Source organism: Sander lucioperca, chromosome 18 (genome assembly GCF_008315115.2).
Source record: "Sander lucioperca isolate FBNREF2018 chromosome 18, SLUC_FBN_1.2, whole genome shotgun sequence".
NCBI classification, from domain to species: domain Eukaryota; kingdom Metazoa; phylum Chordata; class Actinopteri; order Perciformes; family Percidae; genus Sander; species Sander lucioperca.
In genome coordinates this window covers 20,620,998-20,634,804 of record NC_050190.1, presented here as the reverse complement: position 1 = coordinate 20,634,804, position 13,807 = coordinate 20,620,998, and the positions used below count along the sequence as shown (strand labels likewise).

Sequence of the window (13,807 nt, the reverse complement as noted above, 5' to 3'; positions counted from 1 at the left end):
TCACCATGGTTTCATACGCCACACCACATCCTCTATGTCCTGTCTGATCTCATAGGTGGACTCTAGACGAAAGAGGTTAAAGTTCCTCAACAGGTAGTCATGGAGAGTCAGGAACTGGAGATTCAGCTTAGGTAGTGCTAGACAGCCTAAAAAGACAAAACAAATGAATAGACAGAGACGGACAGAGTGAATAATAATTTAAATATGTGAGTAATTACACACAGTCATTAAAACTCATAATAATTTCTTCTATACAATTACAAAATGACCAAAGTTATATGAAGCTACGGCTGTAATATCAACTGTGTAAAATGTTGCTTCTACACGGACTACTGAATGCCTACTAAGGGTGTCATGATTTTGATTTTAAATCGAAATCGAAATGAAGTCACAATCTTGAATATCGAATTAAAGAATGGAATAGTCGATACTGCCACGCCCCCATGTCACATCTAGTTGGCTTGTCAAGCGGAAAAAAAACACACGTGTTGAAGTGCGAGTCAGTCAACCTCCTGTAACTTAGCTAGAGCCAGTCAAAAGATAGCAACTGCAGATGTAGGAGACCCTTCGACAGAACTTGAGCTCCCTACTCTTTTCACTAAAGTGTATGAAAGTGTGGAAGTATTTTGGATTTCCAGTGAGTTAACGTTCGCGTTGTCGACAAAAAAAACACAGTTTGGAAGCTCTGCTATGTGCGTGTACCATATTCTGTGTGTTAACCATTGCACATTAGCCTAGCAGCTAGTGGATATTCCTTCTACTTATAGCTTTTCCCAACAAAACTGCACAGTTGAATTTCAGCCTGCATGCACGTTTTGTAGCCTAAACAGAGCAGCTTATATTGGTTATATTAGAGAGAGCAACAAGTTAGCAGACTACCGTCCGCTGAGTCGCCCTCTCTGCTCTCTGTCTGCTCAGCTGCTGTGCTGGCTCGATGGTGTTTTAAGCCCCCAACTAGGCCTTCAAGGTAGCGCTGCGACTGTCGTCTTCAACCATAACCATTGCCTAATCCTAGTGCCTTCCAGGCAGCGCTGCCTGGAAGACAACGTTGGGGGCTTCAAACACCAAACTGTGTGCTGCGAAGCGTCTGCCCTCAGGATTGTCTGTAAACTTTTTTTTTCTTTTTACTTTATTGACAAATTGTCAAGTTTCCAATTGACTGAAGATATGTTATTGTTACATTATGTTGTTAATAAATGTTTTAAATTTGACAATGTAATGTGGAACAAAGGTCAGATATTATATTACATACAAGTCTAGTCTAAAAATGGCATAGCAACCTGTGCTTAAAAAAAAGAAGGTAAATCGAAGAATTGAAGAATTGAATTGAATCGTGACCTTAGAATCGAAAATGTAATCGAATCGAGGATTTGGAGAATCGTGGCACCCCTAATGCCTACCTGTTACAGCCAAAGTAATATACTTAAGGGATTTTGTTTTAAAGGTCAGTGGTATGCAAGTTGTTTAAGGTGTCCTTGCCAACTAAAGAGGATTCTCCAAGAGAGGTGCCAGTTCAGTGCCAGATGAGTGCCCTCAGGATAAGTGATAACACAAGGTGAGGGTGTAGACTTGGGAGTAGGAGGCACCGACTAGACACTGAAATTAGCATGCGTGCTCAAGTGCACGTTAACTCACACAGACACACACAAACATGCAAACCCAATCACAATTTACAAATGCAATACACACCTTCGCCTGAGTAGTACTCTGTCGGGACGATGTTCTCATCCCAGATTATCTTCTCTGTTGGATAAAGAGGCATCTGGTTAAGTTGCTCAATCTGAGAGATTCTGCGCTCATGACGGGACACCTGTGTGTGTGTGTGGCAAATAGCGACAGAGAGAGAGAGAGAGAGACAGAGGACACAGACAGAAAAAATTGGGTTAATTACCAAAATGTTCCTCTGTCCCTTTGGCTCAATGTCTAGGATCTATATCCTCTCTCTTACTAGAAGACAGACCAGGGAATAAAGAAAAAAGCATTGACAAAATCAGGTCACACAACAAATCTGTTACATCATACCCACGGTAAACGTCTGGTTTAACGGACGCCTTTTATTACTTGTCATTCTCAATGTAGAGGATGCAGCTAGACTTCCGGTGGCCAGTGTGTTTTAAAATGTGTGTGCTTGTTAATGAGCATATAAATAAAGGCTACGTTAAGGGCTGAACTTATTATCAACATATTTTGGATAATCAAACCATTATATATTTGTTTACAAGTGTTTGTGTCTAGAAGGACTGGCAACCACATCATAGGATATCTAGAAGTACTACAACAAAAGCAACAGTATTATGCAGGTATTATAATCTTTTAATGTTAGATAAAGATGGTCAACACATATGAAAGTTATTGAGTAATTATGATGTCACTGGCTTTTTTTCATATGTATACACTAGCGCTGCAACTAGCGATTACTTCATTATCAGTTAATCTGGCGATTATTTTCTTGATTAATCGTTTGTTTTGTCTATAAAGCCCAGTTCAGACCAAAGATTTGCGAGGAGACAAAATCGTTTTAGATATCTGATTGGCTAGATGTTACACGATTAATAGTCAATCAACACTCAACCTCGCTGCTAATAGCCAATCAATAGTCAACAACCTGGCTGCTGCTGACATGCAGCAGCCTCGAGCAGAGGCGTCTTTGCTCCAGTGGAGTTGGTCGCGCTAAGCTTGGAAGGTAGGCTGCCGGAATATCCAAAGTTAAAAACATTATAACCTTCCACACTGAATTTGCAAAAACCCCAATCCTGTGATCTATTTCTATAATGACAAGCCTGCCCAGTTATATCACTTAAAAGCCAGAATAATGAACTTTTTTGTGGTGATAATGTTAGCTTGAAGTGTTAACATGACCATTAGCATAAAAGGAGTTTATCAATATGGAGCGATAGTTAAATGTTTAATCTTAAACTAGCATTGCTTCCAGTGCAACAGTGACTTACTTAAGCTTCCACCCTGCAAACGGAAGATTACTCATCTGTATGAGACAATGTTTTCAAGTTATATGCAATGTTAGCTGACAACAACGTTGAGTCTCACAGCTAATTTGAACGCCTTTGCAAACATCCATGAATTCATTTGCTGGTTCATTAGGCCTATAGCCAGATTACGTAATGTTAGGTCAATGATGACATTGCATGCACTTAAAACTATGACTTAAAATCAATTAAAATGAGCTCCACATTTACCAACTGCAACATTTAAGTTTTGAATGCATTAATGCATCAGTAATTATATATTATATTGAAATGGACGTTTGCTGTTGTTAAATTTAGTATTTTTTGTTTGTTACAATAACATTTACTTAAGATTTTTAATACAAGACATCTATTGTATCAAAGTATTTTATTTAAATCTTAATTTTGACTAAGAAAATTTCATTTTTACTGTAAATATTGGTTCCAAATATCGGTTATCGGTTTCATTAACTACAAAAAAAAAAACAAAAAAAAAAAACAGTATCGTTCGACCCCTATGGCAGAGTTCTAGTTCTGTGGCCCCTTCCACTTAAACCCACTCAGTCAGAGATGTTGGTTGTTGGGGGCAACCTCAGGCGCAAACAAATGAGTCCCCTGATATTGTCTTCTGCAACAATCTAATCAGATAATTATGAAAAAGCTTTTCTCCATTGCTTTTCAGAGAGAACCTGGGGAGGGTCTGAGTGGGCAATTATGAATAACCTCAGGGCAGCCTTGGATCAGCCACTTTGATCAAGAGGTCTCCAACACATGCGTGAATGTGTATTGGGCAGACTAGCGGGATAAGGGTCCAGTAGTTTCCCGGAGGGGTTTTAAAAATGAAAATTGGGAGAGCAAGGGAAGGGGAACCAGAGAGCACAATCAAACTAGCTCTAGCCTTTCAAGAGATAGTTAAAAAAAAAAAAAAAGAAAAGAAAAAAAGGCTCTCTATCTCATCAGCACTGTCTTCAATTTACCCTACGTCACACAAATGCCCACATAAAGCAGTAATTGGATTAGAAGGCAAATTCAAGAGGGACGGGTAGCAGAGAGGGGATACTATATGTATTCCAAGGTCAAGGGCTATAATTAATGACTTTAAAATGAGAAACACAAAACCTATTATGCCGTAGCGCTGACTGGCCAGTTATTGTTCTGGAAAATAACTGCACCAACATTGTTTGTAAAGGTGCACCAATACCAATTATGCATCTTTTATAATGCCAGGTGACAAGCACATAGTGCCTGAAGTATTGCTTCATTCCCTCATACAACTCCACTTTTTTTATAAATTTAAATGTCTGAGGCATTGAATATGGTCTAGGATAAATATTTTAATATTTGAGGTACTGGAAAGCAATAAGACCATGTTTTCTGTTAAAATTGGTCCCAGCTTAAACCATGACCACTGAGACTTAAAAACTCAAAAGCCCGCATGGACAATTTACTGAAAGCCAAGACTGCACTTACCAGCAGCTCAAGGAGAACCTCCTTCTCATAGGTGGTGTCTTGACCTTCAGGCAGCTCTGGCAGCAGACACAGATATGAGGCCACCTGGTGGAGCGTATTGGGACTACGGAGAAAGATAAGATAAACAAGTGATTAGTCAGCTAGAAAAGTTGCATTTGCAAATTAAACATTTAGCTGACACTCTTATGCAGAGCAGGGATGACAGTAAGCAAATAATTAATACAATGAAATAATAATTGCTGTCCTGGTAATGAGTGAAATGTGAAGATTAAGATTGAGACAGGGACAAAAGAATGTCTACTCATACGATATGATAAAAAAAAAACAAAAAAAAAAAACACCGACTATGTATCATTATTTCAGTGCATCATATATACAAAAAGAAAAAAATGTGTAGTTTCAGCCTCTCTTTTGGGACACTACCTTTACTTCTGAGAAAGACATGTCAAATGGCGACAATCAACACCACTACATGTGTGAAGATACACAGCCTTATCAAATTCGTTGTGCTTGTTAGCACTGCGGCACAAAGAAATTGTCTTGTTTGCTTTGACACTCCCTCCCGCCCTGTCAGCATGTGTGTGTTAAGGGGCCGGGGCACACTGATGTGACAGGATTATGAAAATCAAAGCCCACCTCCGTCTCAGAAAGCTGAGGCATGGCTCTTTGCATACAGACCCGTTTTAATCAGGTTGACACACTGTGACACAGGCAGGGTCTGGTACACAACGAAGGACAGGACACGGACACATTGTGACAGCCCTGGACAGCCACACGTGGCACTGACCGACTGTATTCGTGTATGTGCATGCATTCTGCTACTTGATGCCGTGCTTGAGTTATGGGGTGGCAATTCTGCCAATGCTGCGGTTTGGTGGCCCAGTGGATGACCTGGCATAGGTCATGTGGACATTTCTTCCCTTAGCAACAAAATAACAACGGCAAAACAACTCACTCTGAGTAATGAAGATGACTGGACCAGGTCATGACTGACAGCTGAGCTACTGGCAGGGTAAGGTAAGGATGGGGACATAATAGAAACTGGTCTACAGTAAGTTTACCCTTCAGCCTGAAGGCTTTCTCGACCCTTGTTCAGAATTTGGATAAGCCATTAAACAGCAACTTTATTAGGCTAATGTGTAGTTTCATCACTGCAAAGGGCAAATTAACAAAAGATATTACCTGGCAGTTTTATTCAGCTTGACACGTGTGTACACACAGCCACAACATGAGACATCACAAGCCCGACAGGCCGTTCTTTTTGTAATGACAGGATCACGCTGAAGAACTAATTACACCCATTATTTTGGCATTTCCAGTAGTGGTGACTCTCTTCAATTTTGCTAGCATTTCACAAAGTGATCATGTAGTCAATTCATTTTGGCCTGAAATGACACTCACACAAACTTACATGTTTTATGAAACTGAGAGAGAGAGAGAGAGAGAGAGAGAGAGAGAGAGAGAGAGAGAGAGAGAGAGAGAGAGAGAGAGAGAGAGAGAGAGAGTGAGTGTGTGTGTGTGTGTGTGTGTGTGTGTGTGTGTGTGTACATGTGAGAATGGGTGTGTATATGTGTGGGCAGACTAAGCAATAATGCTGCGTTTGTGTGGGGACTTAGCGGATAAATTCAGAGCGGCGGGTGTCTGGGAGCTAAGCCTGTGGGTAGCGCAGCTGGAATAAACTGGCATTAGCGTGAGTTGTTTGGATGAAATGTGCCTCGTTAAATCTGATCGGCATATTTGGAGTTACCCAGGAGCTGCTTTGGTGACAGTTGTAGAGCAGGGAACAATGCAGTTACTGCTATATTCAAAACCTTAATTCTGGGAAAAGGAGCGGAGCTTCTACAAATACATTAAATGGTTCAGCTAAGTCTTTACCTGATTCAGCTCAGCTCGGCTCATAACCCTCTGCCTGACTCAAAGAAACTTAGTTTGGGGTTTAAAAATGTATACTACAAAAGTTAAAAAGAAGTGATGGATATACAAACATTGACTGCAAAGAGGAAATTTGTGTTGATCCAACTCAGAGCAATCATGGCAAATGAAGACATTAAATACTGGACAAACAAATCTCACTTAGAGTGTGTTGTAGAGCCAAAACATTCGTGGCTTAAAGACCTTGGGTCAATAATTTAAAATTTACATTATGAAATCAAAATGCCAAGAAAGGCTAGAAATCCTGAATAATTACAAGTTACCAATAAATCAATGTCTTTTCACTCCCCTTCACACGTGTACAAGTAAAAAAAAACAAAAAAAAAAAACAAAAAAAAAAACACACAGGCCAGTTCATCAAAGCAAGGGTGCTTTTTAGCTCTTTGGCAAGCTAATATGATCTGACAAACACAGCTGTTCAGAGAGTTTATTCTCAAGCCACTGCAAATCGATTAAATTAATGAGGCGTGCCTCTCTCTCTGGCTGGTACCAGCTGCTTGTTCAAGGGCTCACTAGCTGCCATTTAGCAGGAAGTCAGGCAGCAACGGTGGTGCTGATGCTATACTGCAACATAGGACCAAGATACGTAGTCTGCATGTGTGCTTGTACTTTAACTGGGGCTTGTATGTTCTGGTGATCAGAAGAACCTCTGCTGACGAACTGCTGGAGGGTTTGTTTCTGTGCAACTCTTTGCCACCAACAGCGCTTTGAGAAATTATGATGTGCTCTCTTAAGGACATCAAGTACATACAGTAAGTAGTGCTTGTACATGATGCAGAATTTAAACCACCTCAAGGTAGATATGCAGTACATTTATACATCACGATGTAGTCCCCTTAACTAAAACAACACTCTGCTGCTACAGCATTATAGTATTAACAGTTCACTGAAATGTACTCTATCCAGTCATGCATATCCTCCCACCACGCCCCTCCATCTGGGCACTTGTTCATTTCATGATTCATTTTGGATGTTTTGATTTACCTGAGATGCCCAAAGTGTTTCGTCAAGGATTCTCGAGTGTCTACTGCTGCTACGTTAGACAGAGCAAAGTCCTGCAACTCTGGAAAATGAGCAAAAGCTGCCCTCTGCAAGACAAAAAACACAGTGTAAAACACTGAAGACTGATGTCCAAATACACACCACCACTGTAAAAATATTTTACTCATTATTATATATACTGTATTGGCGTGACCACGATAAACAACTCTTATTATTATGGAATAACATTATAAAAATAGAACTAGTACAGAATTTGGCATTACATATATATATACACACACAACACCAAGGATTCCTTACATTTTTTATCACAACTATGAAAATCAGACTTGGAAGCTGGCAGTATCCTTTTTTATCTATGTTGCACTCTCACACAACATGAAGCCACGTACCCCTGATGCACAATAATACCTAAAGAGATCAATGAAGAACATCCTCAACATTCTCAGTGAAAAACAACAGCAGAACCAAAGCAGGCAGCTGAGATATGGCCCTACATGTCTGTCTATTGCTCTTTATGTATGCTATTTACCTGCAAGGAGAGGATTTTATCATAGTGCAGAGTGGTCATCTCTTTCCCTGTCAGGGCATTTCCTGTCTGGTCATTGATCTCAAAACCTGTGTAGAACTTCAGCATATCCAGCAACTACAGAGATAAGACAACAATACAGGTTTCACACTGAATTGAGAGCAGAGGTGATTTGAATCTCAGTGCTTCCATACAATAATTTCAGGTTTACATGTTTGCATGTTGTTGTGTTTGCTAGTGTTGTACCTGGCAGAAGAGGTGTCCCTCCTTCTCTCTTTGGGTGAGGCTGGACAGGTGGCAGCTGACTACCAAGTGAGAGTCATCTAACACAGTATTGAACCAACGCCTGGTGGGCAGCAGGGCCTAGACACACAGGACACCATGTTAACAGCTTTAGACTACATGCTTACACAGTTGTGGCTAAAATACCCTTTCAAGTTCACACAACAACTGTATGTAACTGGAATGCATTTGGTAACATAAACATGTAGGAGGAAATTCTATTTCAGTGGACAGGACTAAAATAACTAAGAAAGACAAGCCAAATTAGCAGGAAAATGGTCTGACGGCCCTCCATCACAAAAAAAAAAAAAGAATCAGGTATTGTATGAACAGATCTCTCAGGAGATTAAATAATCAATTGGCTCAAGAACGACCACATTTCCCAGCATCTGGACCATGACAATCTATACATCTGATTGATCCATGATCTTTTCTTGTCTTGAGGTTGTTTTGAAACATATGATATAGAGGCAAACGATAAGGCAAACTGGCTGTGAGATGTGAAGAAGACTTCCTTTGCCATCAATTATTTGCTTGCTGTAACACACAAACATGACATGAAGGCAAGTGCAGAACAATCTGAGTCAAAATAAGATAACAGAGCTGCTTTGGTAGGAATATAAGAAAAAAATTCTGATGAACTGACAGTTTAAGAGAGCGAATGATTGGTGCACACAAAACAACAAAGGGGTTCAAACTATCACATTATAAAAGGCAGAAAAAGAAGAACAGTCCAGAAAAAAACTGCATTGTGAAATAGAATATGAAATGAAATACTGAAACACAAAACAATATCTATTATTTTATTCATTAAAAACTGCTCTTCAAAGGCAGCAGGTGCAGCAAGTGATACCTAAACACAAGAGAGCAGATACCTTTATATCCATTCAGCCATCTTTGATCTCAACACAGTCCTGACAGCCAGCATACAAGAGACATGAAAACAGGGATCTTTTTCCCTGCATTAATTTTCAGGTCGTCATCAGAGAGGGTAAGTATGGATTTCAGGCAACTGAGGCTTTGTAAAAGGATAGCGCTGAAGGACAAGAGATGTCTCTGGAGACAGTTAGCTGGCCGGCCACTAGCCGCTGCCAGGAACAGCAAGGCCGGCCTGTCAGCAGGACAGCCAGATGAAATCTATTGAGCTCCCTCGTTAGAAACAGGAGACCTGCACAGGCAGCAGCAGCCACAATCTTATGTGACATAGTGTCTTCACTCCAGAGAGCCAACCTCATTGGCAAGTTGCTCCCTGAAACACTAACAAATTCTATTTTCCTTTATTTCTTTTAAATGAACAAATATGATGAAAGTTCATAACGCCCTGACAATGCCAAGTCTTACTGCATAACTGAGGTGACTGACAATGCACTATGAGTACCAATGCAAATTATACTCCACTGCATGACAACTACAGCAACAACAAAATATTGCTCTCTGTGGTATATAGTAGATATCTTACAACTAAAACCCTTTTTAAGACCACTGCAGTGCGGCGGGTTAAACCAACGTTGCCGATGTAAATGGGCAAGAGGATACTGTTCCTACATTAGAGTAGAGCTACATATCAGCCAATCTCAACAAATATGAAATAAATAGACAGGACAAGAGTAAAAGTACTCTTTGATTTTCATCTAGATTGTTGGATTATTATATATTTTTTCAAAACAAATATACATTTGCAGATTAAAACAAATATGGCTGATAGCAGAAATAATCCATTTTTTAAAACAACTACAATATGCTCTCTGCCAGAGTGTATTTCACCTACAAGACATTTATCTCAAATTTGATGGCAACAGCACACAGCAGATAAATTAAGAATTTTAGGTGAGGTATTTGAAAACAGGTCGTTGTTAATTTAAAAAATGGAAAATACAATGCATGTGTGTATCAACTGCTCCTTTGAACATTGGGATTATTCCAAAAAGGAATTGTATCTCAGGTCACAACCCTTATGGCTAGCAGACACTGCACATTACTCCAAACACCTTATACCAGATGTTAAAGCCATCAGGCTGAAAATAGCCATACTCCAATCAAAGACTACTGTTTCAAATACTGCATAGCTTTGCAGACAGCACTGTCAGAGACGCATTGACCTGAGTTAGCTATAAATATGAAGGACAAAAGGCAAATGAGCTCAGCAGAGACGGATGTCTACACCGCTTCCTTCATCAGAATACCATGATTAAGCAAATACACTGTACATACACAGTGGAAATGAATGTCTGCTTAGTCTGGGTTAAGATTGAGTGCATCATCTTGCACTGTACATTTTAAATAAAGCAATCAAATCTAGGGAGAGAAAAAGTTCAAATGGCAAAGGATTGTAAAAATGTACTGAATAAGGCTTTGGAACGGGAGGATGTGCCTTACCTCCAAATCAATCATGAGTTCAATGAATCTCTCACAGTAATGTACTTTGTCCATGGATACAGGCCCTATTGAAAGGGGAGCAGGAAATCATGGCGGTTAGCACTTCACTTCATATCAGTAAATGCATGTTGTCAATGATAAATGCAATCTGACAGACAAGCAGACATGACTATTTGAACATACAAGGCCAAAAAAAGATTGGGAACAAGAACGATGAGATGTAGCAGTGGAAAGGAGGTTGTGTAGTTATCACTGAGGATATGAGGACAGCAAATGCATGTGGACAACACCAAGGTGCCATGCTGAGTGTGTGAGCCTCACTATGATATACTGCATTGCCAGCACAGCAGCATGCTGGGGCATCAGCCCTCATTAAGCATGTTAGTGTGTGTGTGTGTGTGTGTGTGTGTGTGTGTGTGTGTGTACTTAAAGTTGAGGCATGCAGCACGCATTAGAGTGATGTGGATCCTGCTGGGCTTCAGATTGTAATCTACTCTGTCAGGTTTGAATTCTACCTAAACACACAAATACACCACGTTCTGTTTTTAGCATTCAGGTGGGGGGGCCTCTGCGTCGGCCTACATTATAACATAGTAGTTAGTGCCGTTGGCTGTATGGCAGCTGGAGCACATGCTCCTTCGGCGGCTGCACGACGCAGAAAGAAAAAAGGGATAAGTGCAACTAAAACAGTGATGAAAAAGGGCAATATTGTGTTTCATACTGGAAATATGGCCCGGGACTGAAGAGATGTGCTCTCTGACTGTGCAAGCTTTAGAAAATCCTAAGTACATTAATCATGCTGGGAAAGGTAGAAAGAGCACATGCAAATACCTGCTTTGGGACCAAAGGGAGAGTCACCCAGTATCATTAATTTTACTCAATATTTGGAGGTAGGAATCCACACCAGGAAACACATTTTTTATATTAAAATAGAACCAGGTTCGAATGGTCATTCCTCGTGCCGAAGGAATTAAGTAGTTGTACACAATAACACTATCAAATCCCAAGGGAATACATTTTTTTTTCTGTTTACCTGATGGTGGAATTGACATGAGAACTCCAAGAAACTTTTTAATGAGAGCTGAGAGGAAGGTCCTCTCTTTTTTTGCCCTTAGGAAGACACAAAGAAAGCAGATCAGAAATAAGGCTTAGACACTGAAAGGATAAAAAACACAATTTCCTAGTGTGTATAGATCTGAAAATGTAAGTTAAGAAAATAATATTACTGCTCAGCTGGGTCAGCATCCATCTTATCACACTTCTTCTTGATTAGATTCCAGAACTTCTGCAGCTTTGGAACTTTCTTAAGCTCTTGTTGAAGTCTGGACTGTAAACATGACAGAAACAAATCAGTAAACAGTATTCGTGTGATGGCAAGGAGGCAATTCTTTCCAATGAAATTATCAAACAACGTCATTACTTGGTGTACCAATAACCACCAGAAAAAAAAATAATAGAGTAATAGGTTGACATCTTACTGGTAGGAGGCACATCCACATAGGCAGAGAGATGAGCTGCTGCACCTGCTCTCTGATCAAATCTACCTCCTGGGAAAGAGGCGCAGAGAGAGAGAGAGAGAGAGAGAGAGAGAGAGAGAGAGAGAGAGAGAGAGAGAAAGTTATCAAAATGCACTGTGTATGACAGATTTTTATTATACTTCAGCCCATAATAAAAGTCTGCAACTAAAATATTTAGAGGGCTTTATAGGATACAATCAAAGTGTAGCAGGCTATCACAGCATATTTTAAAGTGAGAAATCTGCAGTGCTTCCCTGTGGTTTAATGCGGCTGCAGAGGATACAGATGGGTGGGAGCTGACCCAAGTTGTTTTGCCTAGGCTACTACTGCCGCCTAGTGGACATTACGGACAATTGCCTTAATATCCACATTTATCTTGACCAACAAGGTATTTTGGCATTGCTTACATTAATGAGTGGGAAGATGTTTTAACCTGTTTGAAACAAAACCCTGATTATTCAAATCCCCATGTAAAATCATTGAGATCATATTTAGAGTAACAACAGAATGGTGTAGATGAACACTTTTCTGCCATCTTTCAGTATATTTGACAAACCGTGGTTATCCGTCCCTAGATACAGATGTTGTACACAGCATCTTAATTATCTTGTTATCCAGACATGCACTAATAAACACTCCAGCCAAGACTAGTAACGCTAAGGCTTACCAAGGCCGGCTGCTTATTTAAAAATAAATCTGTGTAACCCAAGTTTATTAGACAAACCATCTTACTAGGGCTGGGCAATATGTCGATATTATATCGACATCGATATATGAGGCTAGATATCGTCTATAATTTTGGATATCCTAACATCGTGATATGTCAAGTGTTGTCTTTTCCTGTAATTTTTGCATTACAGTAAAGTAATGTCATTTTCTGAACTTGCCAGATTTACTAACCGTTTTATTATTTGCCTTTACCCACTTTGTCATTGTATCAACATTATTGGTGATTATTTATCAAAACTCTCATTGTGTTACAGAGATGGGGACTCGAGTCTGAGACTCGGACTTGAGTCGCACAAACAGCTGACTTCAGACTTGACTTGCGACTCGACCCAAAAGACTTCAGACTTGACTCGGACTCGAGCTTCAAGACTCGTCAACAACTTGTTTTCATGCAATTATTGCTTTTTAAATCTAAATTTATTCATGTATTTCTATTTTCTTTTATTGGCTCATATATGTTGGGGAAACGTATGAAGAGCAACATGTCCCCTGCCCTTTGCCATAATGTTCCACGTAACACATGCGTTATGCCTTATGTGCGCACACTCACATATAAAAGAAATGCATTGACGAATGCGACACCAAGTCCTCCCGGAGTTGTGCCTTTTGTCATTAGTTCTGCTTTCAATAACTTGGTAAACAGTGGCAGTAAGTCAACAGCTACATGCAAGGTGTGTGGCACCAAGATAAATGATGACGGATCAACAACGTCGGACTTCATCAGGCATCTCAAAACGCACCCAGATAGGTCAGTCACTTGCAATGTGAAAGATGTTTTCATTTCACATTTAGCATATATTGTCACAGGTAACAAGCTAACCATCGCAAAGTGTTGTGCTAATGCTGAGAACAGGCAAATTGTATCTTTATAGTAGTTGCTGAGGCTCAGACATCCATGGTGCACAGGAGGCGGGACGCACGGATCCATCTCCCCAGGAACAAACGCTGTGTCGGGTGGGCAAACTCATGTGATGCGTAATTGATCCCGTGGCTGATTTGTAGGCTAT

At 40.1% G+C, this 13,807-nt stretch overlaps 1 protein-coding gene across 4 annotated transcripts in view; it reads right to left on the bottom strand.

The window, feature by feature from the left end:
• Positions 1-13,807, bottom strand: part of aqr (aquarius intron-binding spliceosomal factor) — a 56,817-nt gene that overhangs the window by 39,040 nt on the left and 3,970 nt on the right. For all 4 annotated transcript variants that reach the window (XM_035994532.1, XM_035994531.1, XM_035994533.1 and 1 more), the window contains exons 8-17: positions 12,033-12,101; positions 11,781-11,881; positions 11,588-11,664; positions 10,555-10,619; positions 8,143-8,259; positions 7,900-8,013; positions 7,350-7,453; positions 4,434-4,536; positions 1,690-1,810; positions 5-146 (exon numbers count right to left, since the gene is read on the bottom strand). In XM_035994532.1, coding sequence (XP_035850425.1) covers positions 5-146; positions 1,690-1,810; positions 4,434-4,536; positions 7,350-7,453; positions 7,900-8,013; positions 8,143-8,259; positions 10,555-10,619; positions 11,588-11,664; positions 11,781-11,881; positions 12,033-12,101 — 1,013 coding nt within the window. The remainder of the gene's footprint in view (positions 1-4; positions 147-1,689; positions 1,811-4,433; positions 4,537-7,349; positions 7,454-7,899; positions 8,014-8,142; positions 8,260-10,554; positions 10,620-11,587; positions 11,665-11,780; positions 11,882-12,032; positions 12,102-13,807) is intronic.